General features: G+C 42.5%; 1 protein-coding gene across 1 annotated transcript in view; it reads right to left on the bottom strand.

Moving 5' to 3' along the window:
• Positions 1 to 27,306, bottom strand: part of FGD3 (FYVE, RhoGEF and PH domain containing 3) — an 81,225-nt gene that overhangs the window by 35,732 nt on the left and 18,187 nt on the right. The window contains exons 5-11 of the mRNA XM_038772822.1: positions 22,465 to 22,621; positions 18,858 to 18,996; positions 17,604 to 17,662; positions 6,561 to 6,707; positions 4,244 to 4,336; positions 2,807 to 2,886; positions 2,375 to 2,405 (exon numbers count right to left, since the gene is read on the bottom strand). Coding sequence (XP_038628750.1) covers positions 2,375 to 2,405; positions 2,807 to 2,886; positions 4,244 to 4,336; positions 6,561 to 6,707; positions 17,604 to 17,662; positions 18,858 to 18,996; positions 22,465 to 22,621 — 706 coding nt within the window. The remainder of the gene's footprint in view (positions 1 to 2,374; positions 2,406 to 2,806; positions 2,887 to 4,243; positions 4,337 to 6,560; positions 6,708 to 17,603; positions 17,663 to 18,857; positions 18,997 to 22,464; positions 22,622 to 27,306) is intronic.

Genomic DNA, 27,306 nt, shown 5'->3' with positions numbered 1-27,306 from the left:
TGTTGCCAACTTGTACTTCCCAAACGCTTAGTACAGTGCTCTGCACACAGTAAGTGCTCAATAAATACGACTGAATGAATGAAGCATTTACTACCATCATCATAATAATAAGTACTATTATCTGCAGGGATGATTAGCTTGTATCTACCCCAGTGCTTAGTACAATGCCTGGTACATAAAAAGCACTTAACAAACACCATAAAAAACCCACTTTGTTGTACTTTCACAAGTGCTAAGTACAGTGCTCTGCAGAGTAAGCTTAAAATAAATACTATTGATTTGATTAAATTTAGCCACGCTCTAAATTCCACTATTATGTAGAATTGGGAATTGCATATAGTTTTATTTGTAAAGCACCCAAATGGCACCAACAGCTTCACAGAAAACAACAACAACTTTCTGTGATTCTCTGGCAATCGGTAGTGTTTGGGGCTGAATTTATTATGGACTGCGTTTTAGAAAAGGTTAGGTTGATTAAAGCAATTTGAGTTTACAAATCAGTAGAGGAAATTCTATTCTTATCTTAAAATTGCAATCAGAATGTAAATAAGTTTTAAGTATTATCTTGAGTATCCCATAAATTTAAGCTACTCCCTAGTTGGATTATGATTTGTTTTGAACTCCACAAATATTTGGGGAAAAAACAGTCATATATGCCTATTTCTCATTCACTGTTATATTTTTGCAGTAGTAAGTCAACTAATCCACAATCTTAGGTCTGAACAAGTGTTAACATTATTTTGTGGATTTTTAGACCATATCTTATGGTTTGAACACACTGTAATGTCTTATATGCATGGCACATAGTAAGCGCTTAACAAATACCATTATTATTATTATTATAGCTAAAATTTAAAATGAGAAGTGGTGTGACCTCAGGGACAGAGTGTTGAACTGGGAATCAAGAGACCTGGCTTCTGTTCCCAGCTCTGTCACTGGCCATCTGCATGTCCTTAGGCAAGTTACCTAACCTTTCCTTGACTCAGTTTATTCATCTTTAAAATGGGGATAGGATACCTGCTCTCCTAGTTTCAGACTGTGAGCCACGTGTGAGACAGGTCTGTATCCGATATGATTATCTTGTATTTACCCCAGCCCTTAGCACAGTGTGTGGCACATAGTAAGTAAAGAATCTAGCCTAGTAGAAAGAGCACAGGACTGGGAGACTTGGGTCCTAACCCTGGGTCTGCCACTTGCCTGTTGTGTGACTTTGGGCAAATAGTACATAGTAACAACTTAATAACAACCATCATTCATTCAATTGTATTTACTGAGAGCTTATTGTATGCAGAGCACTGTACTATGCACTTGGAAAGTACAATTCAGTAACAAAGAGAGACGATCCCTGCCCACAACGGTATACTGTTAGTTTTCTTTTTCTCTCACATATTTCTTTGTGCCTTTTTTCCCCAAAGTCTGAATTTCATATAGCTGGAAAGGACCTCAATGCCATCCAATCACCCCATTCCTAGGATCAATCAATCAATCAATCAATCACATTTATTGAGCGCTTACCGTGTGCAGAGCACTGTACTAAGCGCTTGGGAAGTAGAAGTTGGCAACATATAGAGATGGTCCCTACCCAACAGTGGGCTCACAGTCTAGAAGGGGGAGAGAGAGAACAAAACCAAACATAGTAACAAAATAAAATAAATAGAATAGATATGTACAAGTAAAATAGAGTAATAAATATTTACAAACAAATATACATATATAGGATGGCCCACCCTGAAACACTATCCGTCAGCTGTAAATCCGATTTCTCTAGCTCTCCTGGGATGGACAGTCCCAAGTCTCCCTTGCTAGCCTATTCTAGTACTGAATTGTCTTGATTATCACCAAGCTCTTTCTTATGATTAATGTAATCTCTCTTACTATACAGAAGGGCCTCAATAGCGATGCAAGACGAGTAGTCAGTGTCTTTTTCGAAATGACCCTTTTAGACAATTAGTCAACTTCCCAGACAACTTCCAAAAACAAAGCCTAAAAACCCAAAACCAAATGACAAAATTCATGTTTCTTCCCGCTAAAGCTCACCTGACCTCTCACCTCTCATTGGCTGCATTTTGCAGTGCTGCTTTGCAGGGATTTTTGCAGCCCCAGCAACCTAGTGGATAGCTGATATTTGACAACCCAAATGTGACCTAACCCAAACTTCCAAAGTATGAGGAAGTTAAAATATCTACCAGGAGCACTTTCCACTCTCCAGCACAATGAATGTGTTACTCAGAGAAAGGGACATTTTGGGATATGGGATTGCTCAAGCAAGTGATTTTTAGGTTCCATGATTCTGGCAGTTATTGGTAATCAAAATGAGTCATATTAGTTGAAGGAACATGTGAACTTTGTTGAAGGCCATTAAAACTTTACTAACCTGAATCCATTCTTTTTTTTCCTCTTCAGTTCTATAAAAACAGAAACACAATTTAGGATTTCTCTTTTAATATTAACTGTTATCACTGTAATGAGTTTATGCTTTTTAAAAAATAAGGCAATTTTAATATTTGCTCCCTTGTAAATAGCATTCACAGTATCAACTATAGAAAATAATTACTAAAGTCTTTAACATTTTTGCTGGATTTTGATATACTAAGCAAACTTTACAGTTACTTAATAAAAGATGTAAATACTTCCTTTAAATTGCTTTAATTTTATCCCAGTAAATTCCATCTCCCACACAATTCATCACCTTTGATATTGAGCTCTAGTACTCACACAAGAGATAAATTGTGAATTTTTTTTCTTAGATTCAAAATGGATCTACAGTACATATTGAAAATTTTAAAGCAATAGATCCAGGTTATACCTAGTTTGCAATTCCAAAGATCTCTTTTTTCCTGTTATTATAAATGTATGTGCTGCATTCTGCTTCACACTTTCCTGCACCTGAAAGAGATTCAAACAGTTATAATACATGTATCCTAACCACAGCTCTCAAAGGCCAAACCTGAAATATTTTGTCTTTTTTAAATGTCCAACAAAGATGGAAGGTAAGCCATATGTCAAAAAACATTATACCATGAAACATTCAGTAGTGGTTAACTTTTTCCAACAGGTATAAAAATAACTTATTCAACTTTATTATTACATATTTTTAGTGTCTTTTTACAAGGCTTAAAAGGGAAATGTGGTTTCACGAGTGACAGATCAATTTAGATATAAAAGTTGTGCTTTCTTATGTATGTCACAACAACCTCGAACTGAAAAAGAACTTAAGAGGTCAACCAGTTCATCCCCCTGTAATTAGACATGATCCCAAACAGTTGAGACTATTGTAGATCTTTAAAGAATTATATAGATGCCACAATACCTCTTCATCACATTTTCTATGTCTAACCCCCAGAAAATTTGATCCCACTCAGACCTCAGTCTTTCAGTGTCAAGGGTGTACTTCATGAAGTAATACCTTCAATTTTCTTCTTTAAATATGAACACACACACACACACACACACACACACACACACACACACACACACACACACACACTCTCTCTGAATAATATTCATCCAAAGGATATGTAACTGTAGGTCTGCTTCCAAAATGTAGAGACTGCAACAGGGTAGAAAAATAACATGATCAGGACCAAACAACAAGGCCAATAAGAGGATCCAATCTAGGGCAACAGTGAGCAACTATTTTGGCCCACAGGCCATTTGTTGGGATTTGTAAGTGGCTACAGGTTGCCCAGTACTGAAAAGCAGTGGTGAGTGGAGGGGAATAAAACACACAAGAGCAGCCATTTCCATCTACAGCAGCTCCTTCCTGCCTCCATGTTGGTGGGAAAAACAGTTAGTAACCCCCATTAAACCAGTAATCTTGGGATTGCAGTAGACCATGAGATTCCTGCTAGCATTCGTGGTGGGAATGAAGCGAGGAAGGAACCACTGTGGGCGGAAGAGGCTGGCTCAGAGTCACCCAAAATCCGACACATTAGCTGACTAAATCACTTGGCAGGCTGTATCTGGACCACTGAGTAGATTTTACCCAGTCCTGTAGAATATCTATAGTAACATTTCTTGTTATGGCTCCATGATGTCATCCCTGGATGGATCCTCAGGGCTACACAAGTTTCCATATCCAAATCCTTCAGGACACCACAGAAAAAAAAAAATGCTCTGAGAGAAATCCTGACCACTTCACATATTTCTCCTCATCCAACCAAATTCAGCATCAGCTGCAGAGCACTTACTTCCATCTAGAAACCAAAGACCGGGGACAAAGACAGTCAAAAGAGACACGAACCTGCATGCCTGCTATTTCGATCCTTTCGCGAACACTGAACTTCTGACCCATGAGTCTCAGTTTGGGCACACAGTATAACACCATATTATTGAACTGAAAGAGAAACGGATATGCTCATTAAGAACCACAGATGATGATATGATTCAAAATGCACCCATCTTAAAGTATCTCCCAGGAGGACTTTAAGAGAGCCAAACTTGAACTAGTGAAAAAGATTGAGGGGAAATATTTAATTAGTAGAAGTCAATCCATCAATAATGTTTATTGTGTCCTTAGTTTATGCACCCAATGAAAGAGTTAACTACATGAGAAACAAAGCCCTAACTCCCTCTGGCCTGGAACTCCTTCCTCCTTCATTTACAACAGGACATCACTTTCCTCACTTCAAAGCCTTCTTAAAATCACAACTTCTTCAGGAGACCATTACCAAGTCCTCATTTCCCCTTCTCTCTCGTTCATTCATTCAACCATATTTATTGAGTGCTTACTGTGTGCACAGCACTGTACTAATCGCTTGGAAAGTACAATTCAGCAATAAAGAGAGACAATCCCTGCCCACACCAGGCTTACAGTCTCTCTCCTTTCTATGTCACCTATGCACTTGGATCTGTATCCTATAAGCACTTGAGATTCACCCCATCCTCAGCTCCACAGCACTAATGTACATATCTGTAATTTATTTTATCATCTGTTTCCCACTCCCAACTGTAAGTTCCTAGCGGGCAGGACATGTGCTTACAAACTCTGTGGATTGAACTTTCCCAAGCCCTTAGTACAGTGTTCTGCATACAGCAAGTTCTCAATAAATACTATAGATTGATCTAGAAAGAATCACAAGGAAAAAAGGGCAAATCAGTCTATCAGAGCCAAGAAGAAATAAAAGTTGCCAGAGTGGGGAGTGACACTGATTTCTTTTTCCTAGGAAAAAATTATTCTGCTGCATTCTATGTGAAGCTTGGAGTGTAGGGATTTAGGAAGATAAAAATGTGAGACAATTGTAATTAAAAAAACTGACAAGATTTTAGCAGTAGAACGGTAAGCAAATATAGTGGTATTTGTTAAGTGCTTACTATATGCAAAGCACTGTTCTAAGCGCTGGGGAGGATACAAGGTGATCAGGTTGGCCCATGTGGGGCTCACAGTCTTAATCCCCATTTTACAGATGAGGTAACAGGCTCAGAGAAGTTAATCAATCAATCAATCGTATTTATTGAGCGCTTACTATGTGCAGAGCACTGTACTAAGCACTTGGGAAGTACAAATTGGCAACACATAGAGACAGTCCCTACCCAACAGTGGGCTCACAGTCTAAAAGGGGGAGACAGAGAACAGAACCAAACATACCAACAAAATAAAATAGGATAGAAACGTACAAGTAAAATAAATAAATAAATAAATAAATAAATAGAGTAATAAATATGTACAACCATATATACATATATACAGGTGCTATGGGGAAGGGAAGGAGGTAAGATGGGGGGATGGAGAGGGGGACCAGGGGGAGAGGAAGGAAGGGGCTCAGTCTGGGAAGGCCTCCTGGAGGAGGTGAGCTCTCAGCAGGGCCTTGAAGGGAGGAAGAGAGCTAGCTTGGCGGAGGGGCAGAGGGAGGGCATTCCAGGCCCGGGGGATGACGTGGGCCAGGGGTCGACGGCGGGACAGGCGAGAACGAGGTACAGTGAGGAGATTAGCGGTGGAGGAGCGGAGGTTGCGGGCTGGGCAGTAGAAGGAGAGAAGGGAGGTGAGGTAGGAGGGGGCGAGGTGATGGAGAGCCTTGAAGCCCAGGGTGAGGAGTTTCTGCCTGATGCGCAGATTGATTGGTAGCCACTGGAGATTTTTGAGGAGGGGAGTAATATGCCCAAGGTCACACAGCTGACAAGTGGCAGAGCCAGGATTTGAACCCATGACCTCTGACTCCCAAGCCCGTGCTCTTTCCACTGAGCCATGCTGCTTCCCATTGAGATCCAAAATGAGATCCAATTCAGTAAAGACACTAACAGGGACTAGCTAGGTACACCTCCAAGAGAAGAAGTTTGAAAACCAAGTTTCTTTCTTAATATGCCCATGAAACACAAAGACAAAAGCAATCTCAAAACTGGTCCCAAGATGGATGTAGTCCAAGAACAGGTTTCAGGGAGCAAATCACCAATTGCCTCAAGAATGGTGCTACACTGATCTGTGAACTGGGCTGTAAGGGTAACTAGAGAGGCTATATTGGGAATGGCCATTTTTCCCAAAAGGAGAGAGAAAAGCAAATCGATGGCATTTAGTGTGAAGTCACAGAAAGTTGGTTGGGAGAGAATGAAGATCTTCAGCTCACCAGAAACAAGTACCTATCTTGAGCTGTGCCATTCTTCGCAGAGAGTTTCTGAATGTGTCCTTCTTTAATGAGCTCATTGGCGGGATTAACAATATCTTCTTCACCTCCCAGCCGTTCGTACACTTCCAAGAGCTTGTGCATCTTTTCCTGGAATACAGGCAAGGTTTAGCCACTAGCAATACATACAGAGGCAGAGGTGCCAACTTTCCACTTTAAGCTCTAGGGTGGGACTCTGAAGAGACACAGAAAATAGCAGCGAGGGGGCAGAAGGGGTAAGAGCAAAAACAGGGAGAAGAACAAAATGGAAGGAGAGAGGGAAAAATGAGGAGGTGAAAGGGAGAGTGGGAAAAGTGAGGAGGGGAGAGGGAAAGGGAAAAATGAGGGGAGGAGAGGGAGTGAGGGGAAAATGAGAAGGAGAGAGGGAGAAGAAAGGAAGAGGGTACTTACTCATCGGCCCTGATGCTTCAGTCATCTTCCGCCATTGCCACTGTCACACCTGTTACCACTAACCAAGCAGCAGCGGCAATGGTGCCAGCCCATGACAGGCTAGCTGGGTTGGGGCCGCTGCTGCTCGGGTGGTGGAGGCAGAGGACAGTGGCTCCAGGCTTGGAAGCAGCACAGAGGCTGTGCCAACCAGTGCCACAGGGGTTACGGAGCTACCACAGCAGCTCCAGAACCCTGACCCCTGCCTCGTCTTCAGAGGATTCCCCAGCCCATCTGGACAGACTGGGTCTCAGATGGGTGTAAAGCTCAGCTTCACTAATGTCTGGGCCTAGGGACAAGACTAGCTTCTGGCCTGCCTCCCAGAGCCCAGTGAAGATAAGAGGAACCTTGCAGGTGACTGGGCTGAGCTTGGCAGCTGTAGGCTGTGGTTGAGGGGAAAAAAATTGGAGCCAAGGTGTTGGCTCCACACAACTACAACTACAGCTGCCCTAACTGCCCCAAAAGCTGTGAGGGAAAAGCATCCCCTCAATGATGATTTCAATCCTCATGGAAGTGCTGACCCCTTGAAACCCCAATGGACTTCATACACCTGTTCAAAGAGGGAAGGTTTTAGTTTGCTGCCCAAAGGCTAGAGTAGGGTTGAGTTAGCAACCTAAAGGCTCTGAGCGTTCAACTATTCAAGAATGGATATCTAAAAAAAACCCCAAAAACACTCTGAAAAAGTTATCATATCTGGATCTAGTCCATAGTACCTTTACCTTCTTTGCTCCTGGTGGGCAGGGAATGTGTTTTGTACTTTGGTCCCACTTTCCCAAGGGTTTTTAATAGAATGCATCACACTCAGTAGGTGCTCAATAAATCCCATTACTACCACTACCTTTTCCAAAAATCCAAATGCACATTCCACAGACTCCACCTGCTATGAAAATCATCCTTCCCAAGTAGGACAGCTTCTTAAGAATCTATCCAGTGAAATATTCAAGGAAAACAATCATGCCTATCTTCAAGCCCAATTCACTAAGTGGATGCTCTTTAAACTATTCCATCTGCTTGGAAAAAAATACTGTGGGTGACAAAGGGCCCTTGGCATACATCACCACTACAAAGAACAAGTCTTCTCTGCTCAAAATCCCCTCAAACAGCATGTTTTTCAAGTGTCAAGAACTCTAAAGAAATAAGCAATAAAAGCAGAGCTCTATATCAAAAACCGCTAAAGACAAATCATTAAGGAGCAAAATTTAAATCCTTGAACTCAAATACATTTTGTAACACAATTTAGCAGCTTCCGCTTGCCAGTGGGCTACGCTTATGCAGGAAAAGCTGTCAGTCATATTCAAAGCCTCTCATTTCAGTGAACCTAACCTGGATTCAGCCACGGTCAACAGGAATGTCAAATTTTCTTCTACCATTACTGTCAGCTTCTTCATGTGGCATGTTTAACCAAGGTTATAAACATTTCCTCTCCTCAGTTTCCCGTGGGTGACACTTCTTCACTTGGCCCAGAGCAGCAGAAAATGTCACAAAATAGACTTCATCTGGTCCTTAGACTATGAGCCACATGTGGGACAGGGACTGTGTTCAACCTAATTATCTTGTATCTGCCCTAGTGCTTAGTACAGTGCATGGCACGTAGTAAGCATTTAATAAACACCATTATTAATATTCCTTTGCAGAGCTTTCTCAATATCCTAGAGAAACTTGTTCTACACCAAAAGTACAACTGGGCATAATGAAGGAGTTAAGGATTTACTATTGAAACCAGTTTCTAATGAAAGCTGATTCTCCTAAGAGCCTGCAAAGCATTACCTATACAAAAGTAAGTGGAGGCAGAGAAATTTAAAAATACTTCCACATCAGTTGGTTGCCTCTCGATAAGAGGGGAAGGAAAAGTGGCCTCTTGGCGTCTTGCTAAAAAGGACAAACCCAAATGCATGGCTGGCTGCCAATTTTGCAAACGGAAACAACAACTACTTCCTGGAGCAATGAGGAGGCTGATTGAACGGCTGCTTCGGTATTTACCACTTAGTCCATAATTATCTTTAACTCAAAATAGTGAGCTGTTTTCTGGGCACAAATTACAGAGGACTCTAGGTACTACCTTTGGAGGGAAAGGAAAACAATTTCAAGAGAAAAATGGACTCTAAATTATCCTGCCTCCAGAATGAATAAGAGTGTAATTGGGAAGGATTTTCAGGTACTCATAAAGATTTTTTTGCATTAAAAATGATCCAAATATCCACTTTATTCCTTCCTGCCAAAACTAACTGCAGAATCATTTGCTTCATCTCTCAGTGTCCAACGGAAAAAACCAGAGTCTGAGCATTTTCTTTTTGAAATAATAGACAAGTAACTTCCTTCTTTTTGATTCTGTAGAGATGACAAAATGCTGTGACCCACCCAAGTCTTAGCTCATCATTCCATTGGGCAGGCTTGATGTTGTTCGCACGGAGACATGGCACACAGGTGAACACAAGGTGTCACTTCTACTTTGATCAGTAACCTCCTGTAGCAGCCAACCGACTAGGTCACAGTTGGCAACAGCAGTCTGGTTACTTTGGGGGATTTTTGTGTGTTTTTTTTAAACTCACCCTGCCCTATCTTCTCTCACCCCACCAAGTCCCCACCCTAACCTGTTTGACCTGCCTTTGTTGGCTGTTTTTTAAAGTTAAAAGGCTCTCCGCAGGAAGGCTCCCCGATCCCCCAAACCCAGGTGGGATGGGTTGGGAGGACTGAAGAATCCTCCCAACCCAGGTCCTATTCCCATCCGTGCTGTGCCAGGTTCCCCATCCACCCCTATCTCATCCCCACCACACCTGTCTTCAAAGGGGGGTGGGAAGGAGGGGGATAGAGATGGATCCTCTCCCATCCCACATCCCCAAGAGCTGAGACCGCTGGGTCTCTTAGTCCCCTCCCAATGCTAATATGCCCAGGTCCCCCATTCCCCTCCCAGAGCCGGGACACCTGGGCCCCCCATTCCCCGCCCAAAACTGGGACACCTGGGTCCCCTATTCCCCTCCCAGAGCCAAGACACCTGCATCCCCCTTTCTCCTCCCAGTGCCAGGATGCCTGGGTCCCCCATTCCCCGCCCAAAACTGGGACACCTGGGTCCCCCATTCCCCTTCCAGAGCCGAGACACCTGCATCCCCCATTCCCCTCCCAGAGCTGGGACACCTGGGTCCCCCATTCCCCTCCTAGAGCTGGGACACCTGGGTCCCCCATTCCCCTCCCAGAGCTGGGACGCCTGGGTCCCCCATTCCCCTCCTAGAGCTGGGACACCTGGGTCCCCCATTCCCCTCCCAGAGCTGAGACATCTGCATCCCCCATTCCCCTCCCAGAGCCAGAATGCCCGGGTTCCTGCATTCCCCTCCCAAAGCTGGGACGCCTGAGTCCCCAATTCCCCTCTCAGAGCCGGGATGCCTGGGTCCCCCTTTACCATCCCATCTGGGAACCCAGGTTCCCCATTCCTCTCCCAGAGTTGGGATGCCTGGATTCCCCATTCCCCTCCCAGAGCCAGGATGCCTGGGTCCTCCATTCCCCTCCCAGACCTGGGACACCTGGGTTCCCCATTCCCCTCCCAGAGCTGGGATGCCTGGGTTCCCCTTTTCAAAGCAAGGATGTCTGGGTCCCTATTTCCCTTCCACAGTTCAGACGCCTGATTCCCCATTCCCTTCCAGAGCTGGGACACCTGGGTCCACCATTCCCTTTCAGAGCTAGGATGCCTGAGTCCCCCATTCTTTTCCAAAGCTGGGACACATGGGTCCACCATTCCCTTCCAGAGCTGGAATGTCTGGGTTCGCCATTTCCTTCCCAGAGTCGGGATGCCTGGATCGCCCATTCTCTTCCAGAGCCTGGATACTTGGGTCCCCCATTTGCCTCTCACAGCCGGGACGCCTGGGTCCCTCATTTGCCTCCCACAGCCGGGACACCTGGGTCCCCCATTTGCCTCCCACGGCTGGGATGCCTGGGTCCCCCATTTGCCTCCCACAGCTGGGACGCCTGGGTCCCCCATTTGCCTCCCACAGCTGGGACACCTGGGTCCCCCGTTTGCCTCCCACAACTGGGATGCCTCGGTCCCCCATTCCCTGCCAGAATTGGGACGCCTGGGTCCAACATTCCTTTCCAGACCTGGGATGTCTGGGTTCACCATTTCCCTCCCAGAGCTGGGACACCTGGGTCCCCCATTCCCTTCCAAAGCCAGGACTCCTGGGTCCTTCTGCACCAACAGAGCTTAGCCTTTTCTCCACCCCCACCCCAAGCCAGGACACCTGGGTCCCATTACCCTCCCCCCTCCCTCCACACCCCCAGGGAAGCGGGCAGGGATGGTGTGGAGGAAAGCAAAGAGGCTGGCGCACTGAAGAATGGTTGGGTGGGGAGATAGGACCTGGGTTAAGGGGGAGTTTGGGTTTTGGGAACCAGGGGGCCTTCCCGCGGGGGAGTCTTTTTAACTCTAAATAACAAAGTCTAAAAAGGCAGGGTGGACAGGGAAGGGAAAGGGGATGGGGAATGGTGGGAGAAGACGGGGGACAAGTCCAAAAAAAAATAGTAACTTACCTGTTCTTGCCAACTGCAACCTAGACATTTGGCTGCGACTGAGGATTCTCACTCGGAGTGGAAGCGACACCTAGTGTTCTTCATCAGTGTGATGCCTATCTATTTGGACCTACTCAGTCCTTTTTCCGAAGCAGGAAGAGAGCAGGAAAGGAACTTGCCCAAACCCAGACCTATTTCAGCAGAGAGATGTGTGTTCATCAGGAAATGCAATTTACTCTAGAGAGTGAAAATGTTGTCATATTACATTTCAGGACTCCCATTTCCAGAATGATCAATAGGCTTTTATACCCCTGCCTCCAAGCAGGACTAGCAGGTGGGAATAATAATTAAATGATAACAATAATAATAATAATAAAAAGATTTGGAATTTGTGTAATATTTTTATTTTTCAAAAGGGGTTTACCTAAACGATCTCATTTTACTCTCACACTATACTTGTGAAATTAAGGAAGAGGCAGGTAAAATTATCCCTATTTTACAGATGAGGAATCTGAGGCAAAGAGAGGCCAAATGACTTACCAACGGTCACATAGGAGGCCAGTGGCCAAGCTGGGACAGGAACCTAGCTGTCCTGATGCCTAGGCCACACTACTACCCAGCATGTAGATACTTATGCTATTCTTAAGTACCTCTAGGGAAAAACCCATCACCACTTCCTTTAACATCTTATGTGCATTAACAATCCTCTTTATCACCCATTCATTCTTGCATCTAGCCTAACGTTTTCAAGCTGTAGTTTAAGCCTGTTTAGTTTTACTCTATCTAAAGGGAGAAGGAGAGTAGCTGGTTAGCCTCCAGCCTCTTTGTGCTCTCCCTCTCCTACTGATGATTTTATCAATCAATCGTATTTATTGAGCGCTTACTGTGTGCAGAGCACTGTACTAAGCGCTTGGGAAGTACAAGTTGGCAACATATAGAGACGGTCCCTACCCAACAGTGGGCTCACAGTCTAGAAGGGGAAGACAGAGAACAAAACAAAACATATTAACAAAATAAAATAAATAGAATAGATATGTACAAGTAAAATAAATAGAGTAATAAATACGTACAAACATATATACATGTATACAGGTGCTGTGGGGAAGGGAAGGAGGTAAGGCGGGGGGATGGAGACGGGGAGGAGGGGGAGAGGAAGGAGGATGGGACCCAGGGGTGGAGTGGAGAGAGTTCCCTGACCAGACCCATAATGACCATTCATATTCTTGAGAAGCACTGGAAAGGGGCCTCTCATTTTCCTTCTCTAGGCTAAATACTCCCTATGCCTTTATCCTTCTTCCCAAGACATTTCATTCTTTCCCCAGGTAGTGGGAACAGAAATTGGAAGCTGAATATGCTCCACAGCAGATGGGTATAGGATATCTTATCACTTAATCCCTTAAGGGAAGTGCTCTTTGTCAGATGTAGCACTTTTCACCTCAGTCTTACATTGCTTCCTTCTCTAAAGCATCTCCAAAGAGCGTGTTTCTCTTGCATAACCCCGTGAGAGGCAATCGTTTTCCAAGAGTCTCAAGGGAAGCTGCTACAGTACAGAGAGGGTCTGAATGAGCGCTGTAGGGTGGTATCACCAGCTGAGCTGGAGAGGGTATGGCAGAAAGAGGAAGGAATCATATCAATACCACTGAATCAATGAATGAATAAATGAGAAAAATGAGAAAATGGTAAAGAGCTAGAGTATTGAATGCAGATAGGAAAGAAAAGTAGGCAAAGCATGAGAGGCATGTCAAAATTTAGATTTAGGGTCAAAAACAGGAAAGATTAACAAACATGAAAAAGACACAATTCCACAGAAACCGCTCGTCAGTCCTTGGCAGGAAATGCTGACTCTAGAAAACCTAACACTTGTGTCAGCAAGGGGCAGTTTCAGGACAAGGCACCATAAATATATCCTTCAAAGAAGTGTGGCTGGAATAAATATGGCAGAGAAGAGTTTTAAAAGCTTCCAAGCACAGTGCCCTGCACACAGTAGGCAATCTGTGGATACTACTGAATGATCAGTGCAAAAGTTCAATATTTTTCACGTTGTACCTTAACTCTGCTGTATTTCACAGCCATCCTTTATAACCATAAGGCTGTACCCTAAAACCATACCCCATTGCCTTAACAATGCCCTCTAGGACACTCTTAGGTCACAGGAACAGAAAGTGCGAAGTCAAAGACGATTTGCACAAACGAACTTATTTATTTTTACCACAGCCTGACAACTCAAGAGTAAAATAGGTCTCATTCACACCCCAACCTCACTGAAAGCAATGAGGAGCCTGAAAACTCATCCTTTAAGCAGTAACGTACTGACTGCTTTGCTTTCAACGTTACTGCTGTATTTACCATGTTTTCATGTAAATTGGTCATCAGTTCTCCCCTTTTTAGATTAATAATAATTATGGCATTTATTTAGCGCTTACTATGTTCAAAGCACTGTTCTAAGCGCTGGGGAGGTTACAAGGTGATCAGGTTATCCCATGGGGGGCTCACAGTTTTAATCCCCATTTTACAGATGAGGTAACTGAGGCACAGAGAAGTTAAGTGACTTGCCCAAAGTCACACAGCTGACAGTTGGCAGAGCTGGGATTTGAACCCATGACCTCTGACTCCAAAGCCCATGCTCTTTCCACTGAGCCACGCTGCTTCTCATCAGGGGATTGAGAGTCCCCTGTGAGCTAGGGCCCCATCTGAAGTATAATAATCAACACTGTGGTATTTGTTAAGGGCTTGCTATGCACCAAGCATAGTACTAAGTGCTGGAGTAGATACAGGACAATCCGGTTGGACACAGTTCCAGTCCCACATGGGGCTCACAGCCTAAGTATCATCCTTGATTCTGTCTCCAGCAGATGCTTGGCACAAAGTAGGCACTTAAACGAATAAATGATAATGATGATAGTTGGCAACTTTTGAAGAATGTAGCGAGGAGAGGACCCTGGAAATTGGACAGTAAATTTTCTACATCCTGGGAACTAGATTCCAAGACTTGTGGGCAAGAAATGTGTCTATTATTGTATCATATTCTCCCATGTGCTTAGTACAGTGCTCTGCACACAGTAAGCATTCATATATGATTGAATGAATATTACAGCATTTACTGTGTGCAGAGCACTAAACTATGTGCTTGGGGTATACACAATAGAAATAAAAGATGGGATGCCTACCGTGGAATGGCTTTCTGTTTAATAAGGGAGACAGTAGAAATACTACTTAATAGTAACTGTGGTATTTTGTAAGCCTTTACTATGTGGCAAGCACTGTACTAAGGGTTGGGGCAGATACAAGTTAATCAGGTCAGACACAGGCCCTGTCCCATATGGGACTCACAGTCTAAGTAGGTGGGAAAACAGGCATGTAATCCCCATTTTACAGATGAAGAAACTGAGGTCCAGAGGAGTTAAGTGACTTGCCCAAGTTCATCCAGCAGGTAAATGCTGACTCCCAAGCCCGAGCTCTTTCCTCTAAGCAATACTGTCAACAGATATCAATTTTTTTTTTAAAAAAAAAAGAACATGGGACTAGATAGAAATTACTAAACATAGGTGAATAAGTATATTAATACCAAATGAGTAAATAGCTAAATGCATGAGTGCTGAGGTGGCTGATGGGATGACAAAACCAAGAAACTGGGAGAAATAATTGGGGAATGTTTTCTAGAGGAAGTGATCTTTAGGAAGGCTTTGAAAGGGAGGAGGAACATGGTTTGGCAAAGCTCAGGGGAGAGGGTTAGGAAGAAAAGCATGAGCAATGGGTGGTAGGCCACAGTTAAGAGCAAGGGACAATGAGAGGTTTGCTTGGGAGGAAAAAAGAGCAGAAGCTGGACTGTAGTGGGAGAAGAGAGCAGATAAGGAAGAGAACCAGCTGATGAAAAGCCTTAAAGGCAAAGGAGAAGAGTTTTCATAGGAGCTTTTCTTTAACCAAATGGAAAGCTCTAGAAATCCTCATTTTTGTTATTTGCCATCATAATAATTATGGTATTTGTTAAGTGCTTACTAGGTGCAGGCACTGTACTAAATGCTGGATGGCCAATTAATCCCCTGTGAAAAGCACCATCACCAAACAGAAGGAATTAACAATGATCACAGTAGTTTGATTTCTCCCTGTGGTGGTAAGAACGGGGCAAGTTATATGTAGCTCTTGGGCATCTCCCATGGGGTCTCCCTGAATGCTCCTAGAAAGGCTATCTAGGGCAAGGCAAGACAGGCCAGCAACACTGTGTTGTGATAAAAGGAAAATTGTTTGCTAATCAAATTAGCCCACAGCTTCGGTAGGCAGCCTCTTCCCAACAGAGGAGTGGGGAGGGGTTCCGGACAATTCTGATTCTGAAATAACACATTGCTTAACTTGTCCTGGGAATGATGTTTGAGTGCCGAATACCTGTTTCTCTCCCAGGCTCCAACCCAGGGAATGAAGGCATGCTGGGGAGGCCACCAAGAAGGGGAAAATCTGATTTTTCTAGGCCAGGCCTAGACTGTGCATTATTTCCTCTCGGCTCAGGTGAAGGTGAGTTGGGTACCACAGAGGTCCTGGGGCAGATACCTGGTTAACTAGAACTTTTAATTAATCGACATTTTCCATTCCCCGAGGGAAGTCACATCCTTTCTCATGATGAGTTTTAATCTCAGCATAAATTTAATCTCTGATTAACTTGCATCTACCCCAGCATCTTAGAATGGTGCTTGACACATAGCAATCGCTTAACAAATACCATAAATAAAATAAGCACATAATGTCCTTTTTTTCCCACTGTAGCTCACTGTCAATCTAATATATTGTATTATGGATAGTGTCTGTGTGTAACAAACTAAAAATTTCTTGTCTATTTTTCAGTATATTGCAGGGATAACCATCTGGAGGAGTGGACAGTTGTCACCAGGGATTAATGGTTACAATGCAACATGATCACTTTGGCTTGGAATCACCCAGAACAACAATTCCGGGAAATAACCCAAATTCTCCTCCTCCTCCATACTTTCTCCAACTACTTCAATTCAGAAACAAGCCAGACCCTTTATCCAAACCCTCTCTTTTCATGGTAGACCTGAACTATAGGTTAAAGTAATCAGTGATCCTACCTAATAACCCGAGGATCCCATCCAGCCACCTGAGAAGTCACTAGAGGGACTGCTTAGGGTCCCGCTTTCAGCCGGGGAAGTGGAAATGGTGGATCAGGCTCAGTACACCGATGGAGGAGAGGCCGCTCGCCCACATCCTCCTCTGCCATTGCTGCAACTGTACTGGCCACTTCCAGCACGGCCAGGAATGCATCAGAGTGATGACACAGGAAACAGACTGCGACATGGATGCCACAGCTGCCACACATGTGGCCACGGTGAGAGAGGAAGCAGTGACAGCTTGGGGAGCCTGGGTGTATGCATATGTCTGTACGTGTGTGTTGCCTGGGTCTACCGCAGTCTAAGTTTTTCTCCCTTCTCTGGCTCTTGGTCGATCTTTTTTCCTTTCTTGCCTTTTTGATTCCTCCTCTGGAGGCCCCACCCCACATCCCATTTTGCACTCCCCAAAATACCATGGAAACATTACTGCACTTGATACGCAACATTTTGGTACAAATAAGAACAAAAGACAGGGAGTACTGCACTTCAGTGGCAAAACACACTGAGAGTAGAAAATGGATATCACCTAAGGCTTTTATCACCACATAATACAAGTGGGCAGGTAACTAAACATTAAAGACCTGGCCAGGATACCATCCTTCTATTTATAAATGAATTTATATATTTATGAATATACCTTTGGATTTAAAAAACCCAGAAAAATCCAATGATCAAGAATATCTGCAAATAGGCATTGGCCTTGGTACCATGCATTTAGGAAAACTGAGTGTTTACTGATTTACTCTGGGGGGCAAAAAAGATGATTTAAATGAACGGAGCTTACATTCACAACCTCACCCATGGGGACAGTTCCTCCAGTATGAAAGTGCTGCCTTTCATATTGGAGCAGGACCCTCCTATTGAAGGTTGAATTGAGGCCTGTATCTTTCCATTTGGAGCCTGACCTCTGGGACAGAAAAGGCTGTATAGTTCAAATAGATCTTATACTCACCATCTTACGAATAGCCGCATTTGAATGATTTGCTGCTGTGGAGATGAGCTCCAGTGATTCTGAAATTAAATAGACAAAATAATTTTACAGCAAAACGCATCTAAAATTGGTCTCAGTCTTGAAGACCCAGACCACATGACCCACCAGGGCCATGTGATATTCTCCTGAAAATTTATTCTATAATTGTTTGCTGGCAGAGAACACTGTGTAATACTGAAACGCAGTTTGGTATTTTCAAGAGGTCAAGGCTCAGGTTATAGCCCATTTGACTTACTAAATTTATGAAATCAGACAAAAGAAATCATACGAAAAAGCAGAGGAAAAACTGTCCACGGCTAGTTGGCAACCATTTTCCCATATCCTCCAAACAGATGGCAAGTTTCATTCTGAACATCAGTAACATTTTTTTTTGGCTTGCGCCCAGTTCACATTACAAGTTCAGTGCAGAGATCATGAGTTGCTCTGAACCAATTGTATTGGATTGCCCTGCTGAGCTTTGGTTCTCTGGGTGTCACATGATGTGGAGCTTCCCTGCCTCTGCCCCCTTATAAGATGGGATCTATTCCTGACAGCAAATACGCCCTTTTCTTTTGTCCTAAGGCTCCAAGAGAGGGGATGGAGGGAGGGAGGGAAGGATGAAGAATCAGAATTCAGAAAGAGATGGATCCGATGGTTATGAGCTTAAACTGTGAGTGATTTTAGTCTAAACCCCCATTTCTAAGGTTTTCCCCAAATGAGGCTCTCATAACCATGGCACCTGGTAATCAGACCTCCCCAGCTTGGCTGATGGTCTAAATCCTCAAAACCTGCAAATGCTATCTCGCAAACCTCTTCTTTTTAGTATTCCCTATTGTGATTTTTCCCATTGTTGAGATAAATTAAATACTGATTTTGATCCTGCCTACGTTAGGTGTTTGGTCCAGTCATGACTGCTGGGGCCTACACTGAACTTTCTACTGGATTCTGGATGGAGTTGCTGATTCCATGCTTCTCAAGATAGCTTTCAATACAAGAAGGCTGATATTGGTACTGGTTTATGGCTATACAATAAAGCGGCCTCAAATTTAATCCAACAAAAAGTTCCTATTGCAATCAATGGCATTTGAGAGTTTACTGTGTGCAAAGCACTGGATTGAACACTTGAGAGAGTACAACAAATACAACACAGTTGGTAGACACCATCCCTGCCCTCAAGGAGCTGACAATCTAGAGGACTATTTGCCCCTACAGCCCAGCCCACGGAATTTGACTTACTTTCAGCATCTTTTCTATCTGGAGACTCCTCAGGAAGCTTCTTTAGATAATCCTTGAGCAGCATCTCATAGCGAGGGATCCTCTGTACTGGCTCCAGCATGTGGTGTTGTAACGTTAGGTTCCCACACACCTCCTGCTTCTATGGATACACAATCACCCCCAAAAAAGAACAATTATCCAGAGTGGGCATGCAGCTACCAAGACAGAGCTACATATAATATTTGAATAGCTGAGGTGTGGAATGTCCTGACACCCACCCTCACCCAACAAACATCCAACTCATACTAATTTTCTAGGGCCCACAAGTTCAGCAACAGATATTTACAATGGTTTTCTGGTGTTTATTATTATTAATATAATTATTACTATTAATTGTATTTAGGGTTCATAGTCTAAGTAGGAGAGGGAACAGGCCTTGAATCTCCATTTTACAGTTGGCAAAACTGAGGCACAGGGAAGTTAAATGACTAGTCCAAAGTCACGCACCAGGCAAGTGGCAGAGCGGGGATTAGAACCCAGGTCCTCTGACTCCCAGGCCCGTGCTCTTTTCACTAGGCCACACTGCTTCCCAAGGTTGCACCTGCTGTAAGGCTGACTTCCCTCCAAAAGTATCTCAAATTATGACACTTTCCATTCACCTATGGTCATCCCCTACCATCATCTAAACAAGTCTCAGAAGAACAATTCATTAGGGGATCACTGAACTTCCATTTAAACCTCTTGCAGCAGTATTCTGTCCCATAATTTTGTACCTTTAGCGCTCAGGTATAGGACTTGCAAAACTTGTCATAAATATTACAGCGGCCGACATAATGCTGACTTGCCAGATTTCAAGGGTGGGAAGAAAATGATTATGAGACAAATGTCTGATAAAAAACATTAAACATGTTTAAAGTCAAAGGCATAGATTAACTTTGGAAGTAACCTGGGACTGTGTTGCACATGGAACATACTTCACATTGTTCTGAGGGTAGCTTAAAGTTCATTCATTCATTCAATCAATCGTATTTATTGAGCGTGAATTAACTACCTCAAATTATTTTTAACTTGAACGCTTCACAAGGTCTAAACCTGATTCTGTTGGAAAGAAGGATAAGGATTCTAGGAAGAAGAGAGTGGAGAAAGTCCCTGAACATTTAGCTTGTGATGTCAAGCAGGGGTATATTTTCTACTTGGTACCTGGAAAACCCAGGTGTTTTCTGCTATGACTATTACAGAGCTGGCATTTTCCATGTAAAAGTCTCTTCCTTTCCCACTTCTTTCCCTCACCAATCCAGACTTTACTGATGTGAAGTGTTGACCCGAGATCCGTCAGTAAATTGAAGGTTTTTTTTTCTTTGTCATCTTCTTTTTCTTATTTAAGATAATTGAACCAATTGTTAAGTTGTGTTGGGTCTTTATTGTTTAAGAATCACTACATGTTACACCTGTAATTTAGGCAACTCAATTTTAAAATACAGGTTTCTTTGCAAAAAAAATTCTTAAAAGAAAATCACTATTCATAGAAAAGTTTTTGAGTAATAAAATGAGGTTTATCTGGCTACAGAGTATCCCTGAGGAATTAAGTCAAACAACAAACTACATTAGTGAGAACCAGAAAGTGAAACTGGCTGAAAAATCAAAGTGAAAGTCACCAGCATTTGCTCGTTTTGAGGACTATGAAGAGGTCCTTGACCCCACTTACTAACATGGCTATCACTTCTGTGCATACAAATCCCCTTGTAATCAACTGGAATCAGTTGTACAGAAGTGATACATAGTGGGAATGAAGGTACGGTCTAAAGGAATAAAGGATCATCCATAGGGATTTCTATGATTAAAGACCATTATTATAAATTTAATACAAGTATTTGCTTTGACAAGACAGCTTATGTTGATTATCTTGTCTTATGCTGTCAAGTCGTCTCCAACTCATAGCAACTCCATGGATACATCTCTCCCAAAAAACCGCACCTCCACCTGCAATCGTTCTGGTAGTGTATCCATAGAGTTTTCTTCCATGCAACTTGAGTCTCTGCCCTCGACTCTATCCCATGCCACTGCTGCCCAGCACAGGTGAGTTTTGACTAGCCACTGCCCAAGCTAGGAATGGAATGGATATGCCTCTGCTTGACTCTCCCTCCCATAGCCTAGACTGGTAGAGTACTGGAAATTCTCCAGGTGTGATCCTGAGAGGGGATGTTGATCATACTCCTATAATAAAATCTACTAGAATGAACAATGCATACTGGGAAAAATGGACATCGTCCAAAAAACTGATGAAAGGAAGAAAGCTTCAACACCATTACCCCCACTCATAACAGGTCAAGAACTGACTCTTAAAACTCCATTCTAGCTCAATGATTGTGCCAAGACAAAATGTATTACTTCTTCCCTATGGAGGCTGTCACATATCTGATCAGGTGTGACTTCAAATTACTCTACCAACTACTGATTTTTGTAGTATCAGAGGAATTCTTTTTCAAACTGAGAAAGCTGGGAGTAGAAGACATTAAAATCCTCTCCAAGTAAAGACAGGTTAAATAGGATGCTTAAACATGGTCTTGTAAATAAGACCACCAAATTTACACGTATACAGAGCACTATCTTGCCCTCTGCCAAGAAGAACCACAGGAAGTAGAAAGAAAATGAAACCAACATTCTTTACTATTTTCCTGAGAGCCACTTGCAAGACTGTTCAAGCTCAAAGGTACTTAAACTTTTCCATCTGAGAACTATTTTGGAGGAGAAAAGTCCTCACAGAACACCTCTGAGTAGGGAATTCCTTCTCAGACTCCTATTGTGCTGGACCCCAGTTATTTCCCTGAGGACATCTTTTTAAGAATGGAACTGAGTAGTAGTAGCCCCAGTAAGATGTACAGGAGTCAGGAAAGATACCAGGAATTAAAGTGGTTAGAATACTCTGCAGGAAATAAAAGCAAGTTCTGGGTCTGGTGGCAGTGGTGATATGGTCATAGATACAGCCATTAGCGCTCAGTAGAAAACATTTTGAGAAACACTGTACTAATGGAGGGAACATGGCAATTGGGCTCACGTGTTGTGGACTCTACCTTTGGCTCCATCTCATTCTTTGGTATGGTTTTGAGCACTCTCCATTTCTGTTTTCCAATCTTTACAATTGAGATAACGAATATAACACAGGATGATTTGGGGAATGGATCAGATTAAAATACCCCTTTTTTCCTCTCCTCCTCCTCTTCCCCTCCCCATCACCCCCCGGCCCCCACCCTTCCCCTCCTCACAGCACTTGTATATATTTGTACATATTTATTACTCTATTTATTTTATTTGTACATATTTACTATATTTTATTAATGATGTGCATATAGCTATAATTCAATTTATTCTGATGGTATCGACACCTATCTGCTTGTTTTGTTTTTTTGTCTGCCTTCCCCTTCTAGACTGTGAGCCCATTGTCAGGTAGGGACCATCTCTATATGTTGCCGATTTGTACTTCCCAAGCGCTTAGTTCAGTGCTCTGCACACAGTAAGTGCTCAATAAATACAATTGAATGAACAAATGAAAATACAAATCACTGTTACTGTTTCTATCATTCCTAAACAAAAAGTGCAAAAGAAATCCGAGACAGACTTTTCATCTTACCTGAATGTTTTGAACAACATCTTTAAATGGGGATGATCTCTGTGTCCAAGTGTTCACCATATCCATGGCTCTGTCAAAGTTCTTCACATATTCTCCATACATTTTCAGAAATGGAGCGAGCTTCTGAAGGATGTCTCCAATCCTGGGGTTAGTATTCCTTTGTAATTTCATTGCATGTAAGGAGAAACAATTTTTACCAGTTGGTGAAATGGAGCAAGGTTCCATGTGCTACAAAGCACCATAAAGATGGCCATTCAACTACATCATGGGTGAAAGAACCAAAGAAGCAACACCTTGAAGTACAAGACATACGTCTCTTTCATATATTATTGCATGCTTGGCTTCTCCCACTACTTGTCTGACATCTCAAAATTTATTAACAGCACTGATAATTCTGAGATGATGCAGAAATACTTTGTGATAGGATATAGCTCATTCTTATTTGCCAGTCTTCCATGATCCCAATACTATGTGGAGAGAAAGAAGCAATTAAAAAATCCTACTAATAAGAGATAAATAAATGTTCTCTTTTGGTGAGTATTGTGACATTTCTAGGACACTGTGGAGCTCGAGTGACATCAAAATTAACTATCTGCAAGACTTTTCTCCCCTGAAAAACACAAGCTTTTACAAAATGAAATTAAAAATGAAACATTTTAAAGTTCTCAAGAAGTGGGGGAGTATGTTCAAAATATCAAAATATTCTGAAAGGGAATCAAGTCAGAAAGTAGCAGACAACTGTTACACACGTCTGCTCAATTTATTTCTCTTGACCACTCCAGATAATATTTTTTGTCTCCCCATTAGAATAGAAGCTCCTTGTGGGCAGGGAATGTGTCATCTTGTTATCCTGCACTTCCCAACCACCCAGTACAGTGTCCTTCAGTGCTCAATAGATTCTACTATGACTATTACTACTACTAGAAATATTAATGAATGACCATTTCAAACAGACCAAAAGTCAATGCTTCCTTCATTAATTCAATTCATTCATTCAATCGTATTTATTGAGCGCTTACTGTGTGCAGAGCACTGTACTAAGCGCTTGGAAAGTACAAGTCGGCAATATATAGAGACGGTCCCTACCCAACAACGGGCTCACAATCTAGAAGGGGGAGACAGACAACAAAACAAAACATGTAGACAGGTGTCAAAATCATCAGAATAAATAGAATTAAAGCTATATGCACATCATTAACAAAATAAACAGAATAGTAAATATGTACAAGTAAAATAGAGTAATAAATCTGTACAAATATATATATACAAGTGCTGTGGGGAGGGGAAGGAGGTAGGGCAGGGAGGAGGTAGGGCAGGGAGGATGGGGAGCAGGAGAGAGAAAAGGGGGCTCAGTCTGGGAAGGCCTCCTGGAGGAGGTGAGCTCTCAGTAGGGCTTTGAAGGGAAGAAGAGAGCTAGCTTGGCGAATGTGTGGAGGGAGGGCATTCCAGGCCAGGGAAAGGATGTGGGCCGGGGGCCGATGGTGGGACAGGAGAGAACGAGGTACAGTGAGGAGGTTAGTGACAGAGGAGCGGAGGGTGTGGGCTGGGCTGTAGAAGGAGAGAAGGGAGGTGAGGTAGGAGGGGGCGAGGTTATGGAGAGCCTTGAAGCCGAGAAATGCTTTTTACATAAGGCCAGAATGCCATTAAAATTACATCAGCCTAAAGGAAATATTGGAGGTACTCATGGAAAACAGAGCCTTATTCCTAAATGCCTACCGTGAATTGAAGGACAGACTCAGTGTGTAAACTGTAAGCAACATTCTGGTCTCCTTAGCCACACTCAGACATTCAGGAAACCAAATAGAATTCAAAGGCATACATGTTTATTAAGGACAATGATCTGTGTATCAAAAATCAGAACTGAGATGAAATGTTAATTGTAATATTCCTTTGTTCTTGTTTTTATCCCAGTTTATCAATTCCCCAACCTTATTATTGCAGAAACATACATCTGTGCTATATTCCAAGTACAGAACGACACATAATATTAAACAAGAATGGAGATGAATGATGGATAGAGGTTATGGAAGGTGTAACACACTGTCTAGACTGCAAGCTCAGTATAGGCAGGGAATGTTACATTGTTATACTGCACTCTCCCAAACACTTAGTATAGTACTCTGCACACAATAAGCACTCAATAAATACAATCAACACCAAAATCCACAGACGGTGAATGCTTCTAGAATGTGATTATCCACCAGGAGCAGGATCAGATTTCACTCAGGATATCAACTATGGGTCATGTACTATCATAATACAGTCTGTGTGTGCATGTTTAGCCACACTCTTGAGTTTGAAAATGACACTGACAATGAGATTCTATCAGTGTGTGCAGAAGAGACTGCCAATCATGTTAGTCTCCATGAATCAGTTTTCTATCTCCTCGTCTGCCCTTGCATAATTGGAAATGTGTTACTAGGAAACATAATTGAGTTACAGGATTTGATTATATGTTGCTGATGTAAATTCTTGGTTGGGTGTAGGGTTTGCCAGGTTTGGGCTGGTACATAACCTTGATCTTCTTCAGACTGACTGTCAAACCAAGGTGCTTTGCTAATTCTGAGTAGCTCATAATCACCTGCATGTCTTGTAAGAGAGTTTTCCAGAGGCTTGGAATTGCATGGCTGTGTGAAATAGGTTGAACAGGATTCAGCCTATTATACAACCCAACCTGGGTGATAGGGAAAGGATCTGATAGCATCTTGGCATTTCACTGTAGAGTTGGTTCAGGATCTTGATAAACTTTTCAAGACAGCCAAACTTTTTCAGTCACTGGCTAAAATCAGGCCTGCTGATGGTGACAAATGCTTTCCTGAGGTCCACCCAACAAGGTTGGACATTCTGATGTCATTGTCTGCATTTCTCCTGCATCTGATGTGCAACAAAAATTGTGTCTCCTGTGAACCACTGTGATCTGAAGTCACACTGTGATTCTAGGAGGGCATGGCAATGACATTGCATTATATTATATTCCCTCAAAAGCTTAGTACAGTGCTCTGTACCCAGTAAGTGCTCAATAAATGAGGTTGACTGATTGACCAAGAAGTCTCAAGTTAGGGCCTTGCCAGCGATGGAAAGCAGTGAGATCCCATGAGAGATTTCTCCCTGGGGTTCCATATGTTGAGGAAGTGCAGAGAACCCTGCATTTGCCTTTTTACATTCAAGTGGGACAAATCATTTTATTACCTAAACTCCATCCTCCCTTTCTCCCATCACCTTTCTTCAGAATCAGTCCCCTGGGCCTACTCAACTTCCTCTTAATGATTTGTGAGATGGCAATTTCCAATGAAATAAGAATATTCAACCCTCACTGAAAACTAACATTACATTGCTGATATCATACAAAATTCACCACATGAAATTGAGGCATATGTTCCCATCTCAGTATCATGATTCTAAGGTGCCCAATTTTGCAGGGCAGGGAAAAACCTTCATAGCCAATAATTAAGCTCAAATCACATTTCCTTTATCTTATCAAATCTGCACCTTTCTCTTTCCTTAGTTCTTTTAATGTATAACTAGCAGAAAACTGTACCACCTTGCTCCGGCAAAATCATCTCATTAAATGTTGAGCTAAAACAATTGCGTGTGCCCCAAGAAATATTAGCTGCAGCAAGCACAATGAAAAAGTTAATATGGTTATGGTTAGAGCAGTTTATCTTCCAAAAGGCTCCAGAGTCAAATGAAACAGTGTTATATGGTGTAACCAATGTTAATGGAACAGGTTAGATTTCATCTTGAAAGATTTATAGCTCTTCCAGTGACTTAAATGCTTTGGTATATTATAGACAACAAAAGTACTTTTCTAAGATCTGAGAGCCTGCATTTGGCAGTTTGGCTAGCTAAAATAAATTCAGAAAATATCTAGTTCAAAAATGGATGTCCAAATCTATATTACACATTGATGAAAAGAAAGAATCCCTAAACTTTCCTTTCCAGAATTTAAAATGTTGGAAATGATGTGACCGTTCAGATCACAGTGTTCCACATGGGAGCAGAAAGGAGTCGGAGACTCAAAGGCATCCCTCCTAACCAATAATCAACTGTTAGCATTGTCATTGCTGTTCATTTGAATAACTTCACCTCTCTCACTTTAGAGATTGTGAGCCTCCCCAGAGTTTAGTGTAAGGGCTTAATAGCTTCATAGCTCTGAATGTATTACTTCCGCAAAACTGTCCATTCCACACTCTTTGTTTTATATTGATTTCAAAGGTGGGAAAAGCAATCAAAATTGAGATTTTTTCAAAAAGGATTTGATTGCATGTAACCTATCAAACCCTGAAACACCACAAAGGAATCCCCAATCCTGGGGATCTTTAAAATATGAAGCAGCTACAGGACCAAGTTCTCATTCATTCCCTTCAGGCCCCTACTAGTTTCTGAGCTATAATCAGGGGGGCACAAGATGTTGAGATTTACAAATGGAATTTGCATCCTGCTTAGAAGTGAAGATTGATAATAAATAATAATTAATAATAATTTTATCCTTTAAAATTCTTTTCCTTCTTCCAGGGCAAAAGGTGTGAGCACTGAGCAAGGATTTCCACAACACACATTGAATGAACATCAGAATACTGCATTACGAACCAAACTGATCTCATAAATGATTGAGACAAATAAAGCCAGGCAGAAAATTATAGTGCTAAAGTAAAATTGATAGTAGTTCCCATTAATTCAAGATAGAGGCAATTTAACATACTGACAAACTAATATTTGCAAATATTGTTCTTATTACCAATGAAAGCACTGGAACTGTGGAGCTGTTAACTGCTGGGAAGCAGAAACAACAGATGGGCCATTTTAAGCAATAGGGCATCACAAGGCCTGGGAAATGAAAAC

The sequence above is a fragment of the Tachyglossus aculeatus genome, chromosome X1, assembly GCF_015852505.1.
Source record: "Tachyglossus aculeatus isolate mTacAcu1 chromosome X1, mTacAcu1.pri, whole genome shotgun sequence".
NCBI lineage: Eukaryota > Metazoa > Chordata > Mammalia > Monotremata > Tachyglossidae > Tachyglossus > Tachyglossus aculeatus.
The sequence above is the reverse complement of the archived record's forward strand: the minus strand, read 5'-3'. Positions and strand labels throughout refer to the sequence as shown.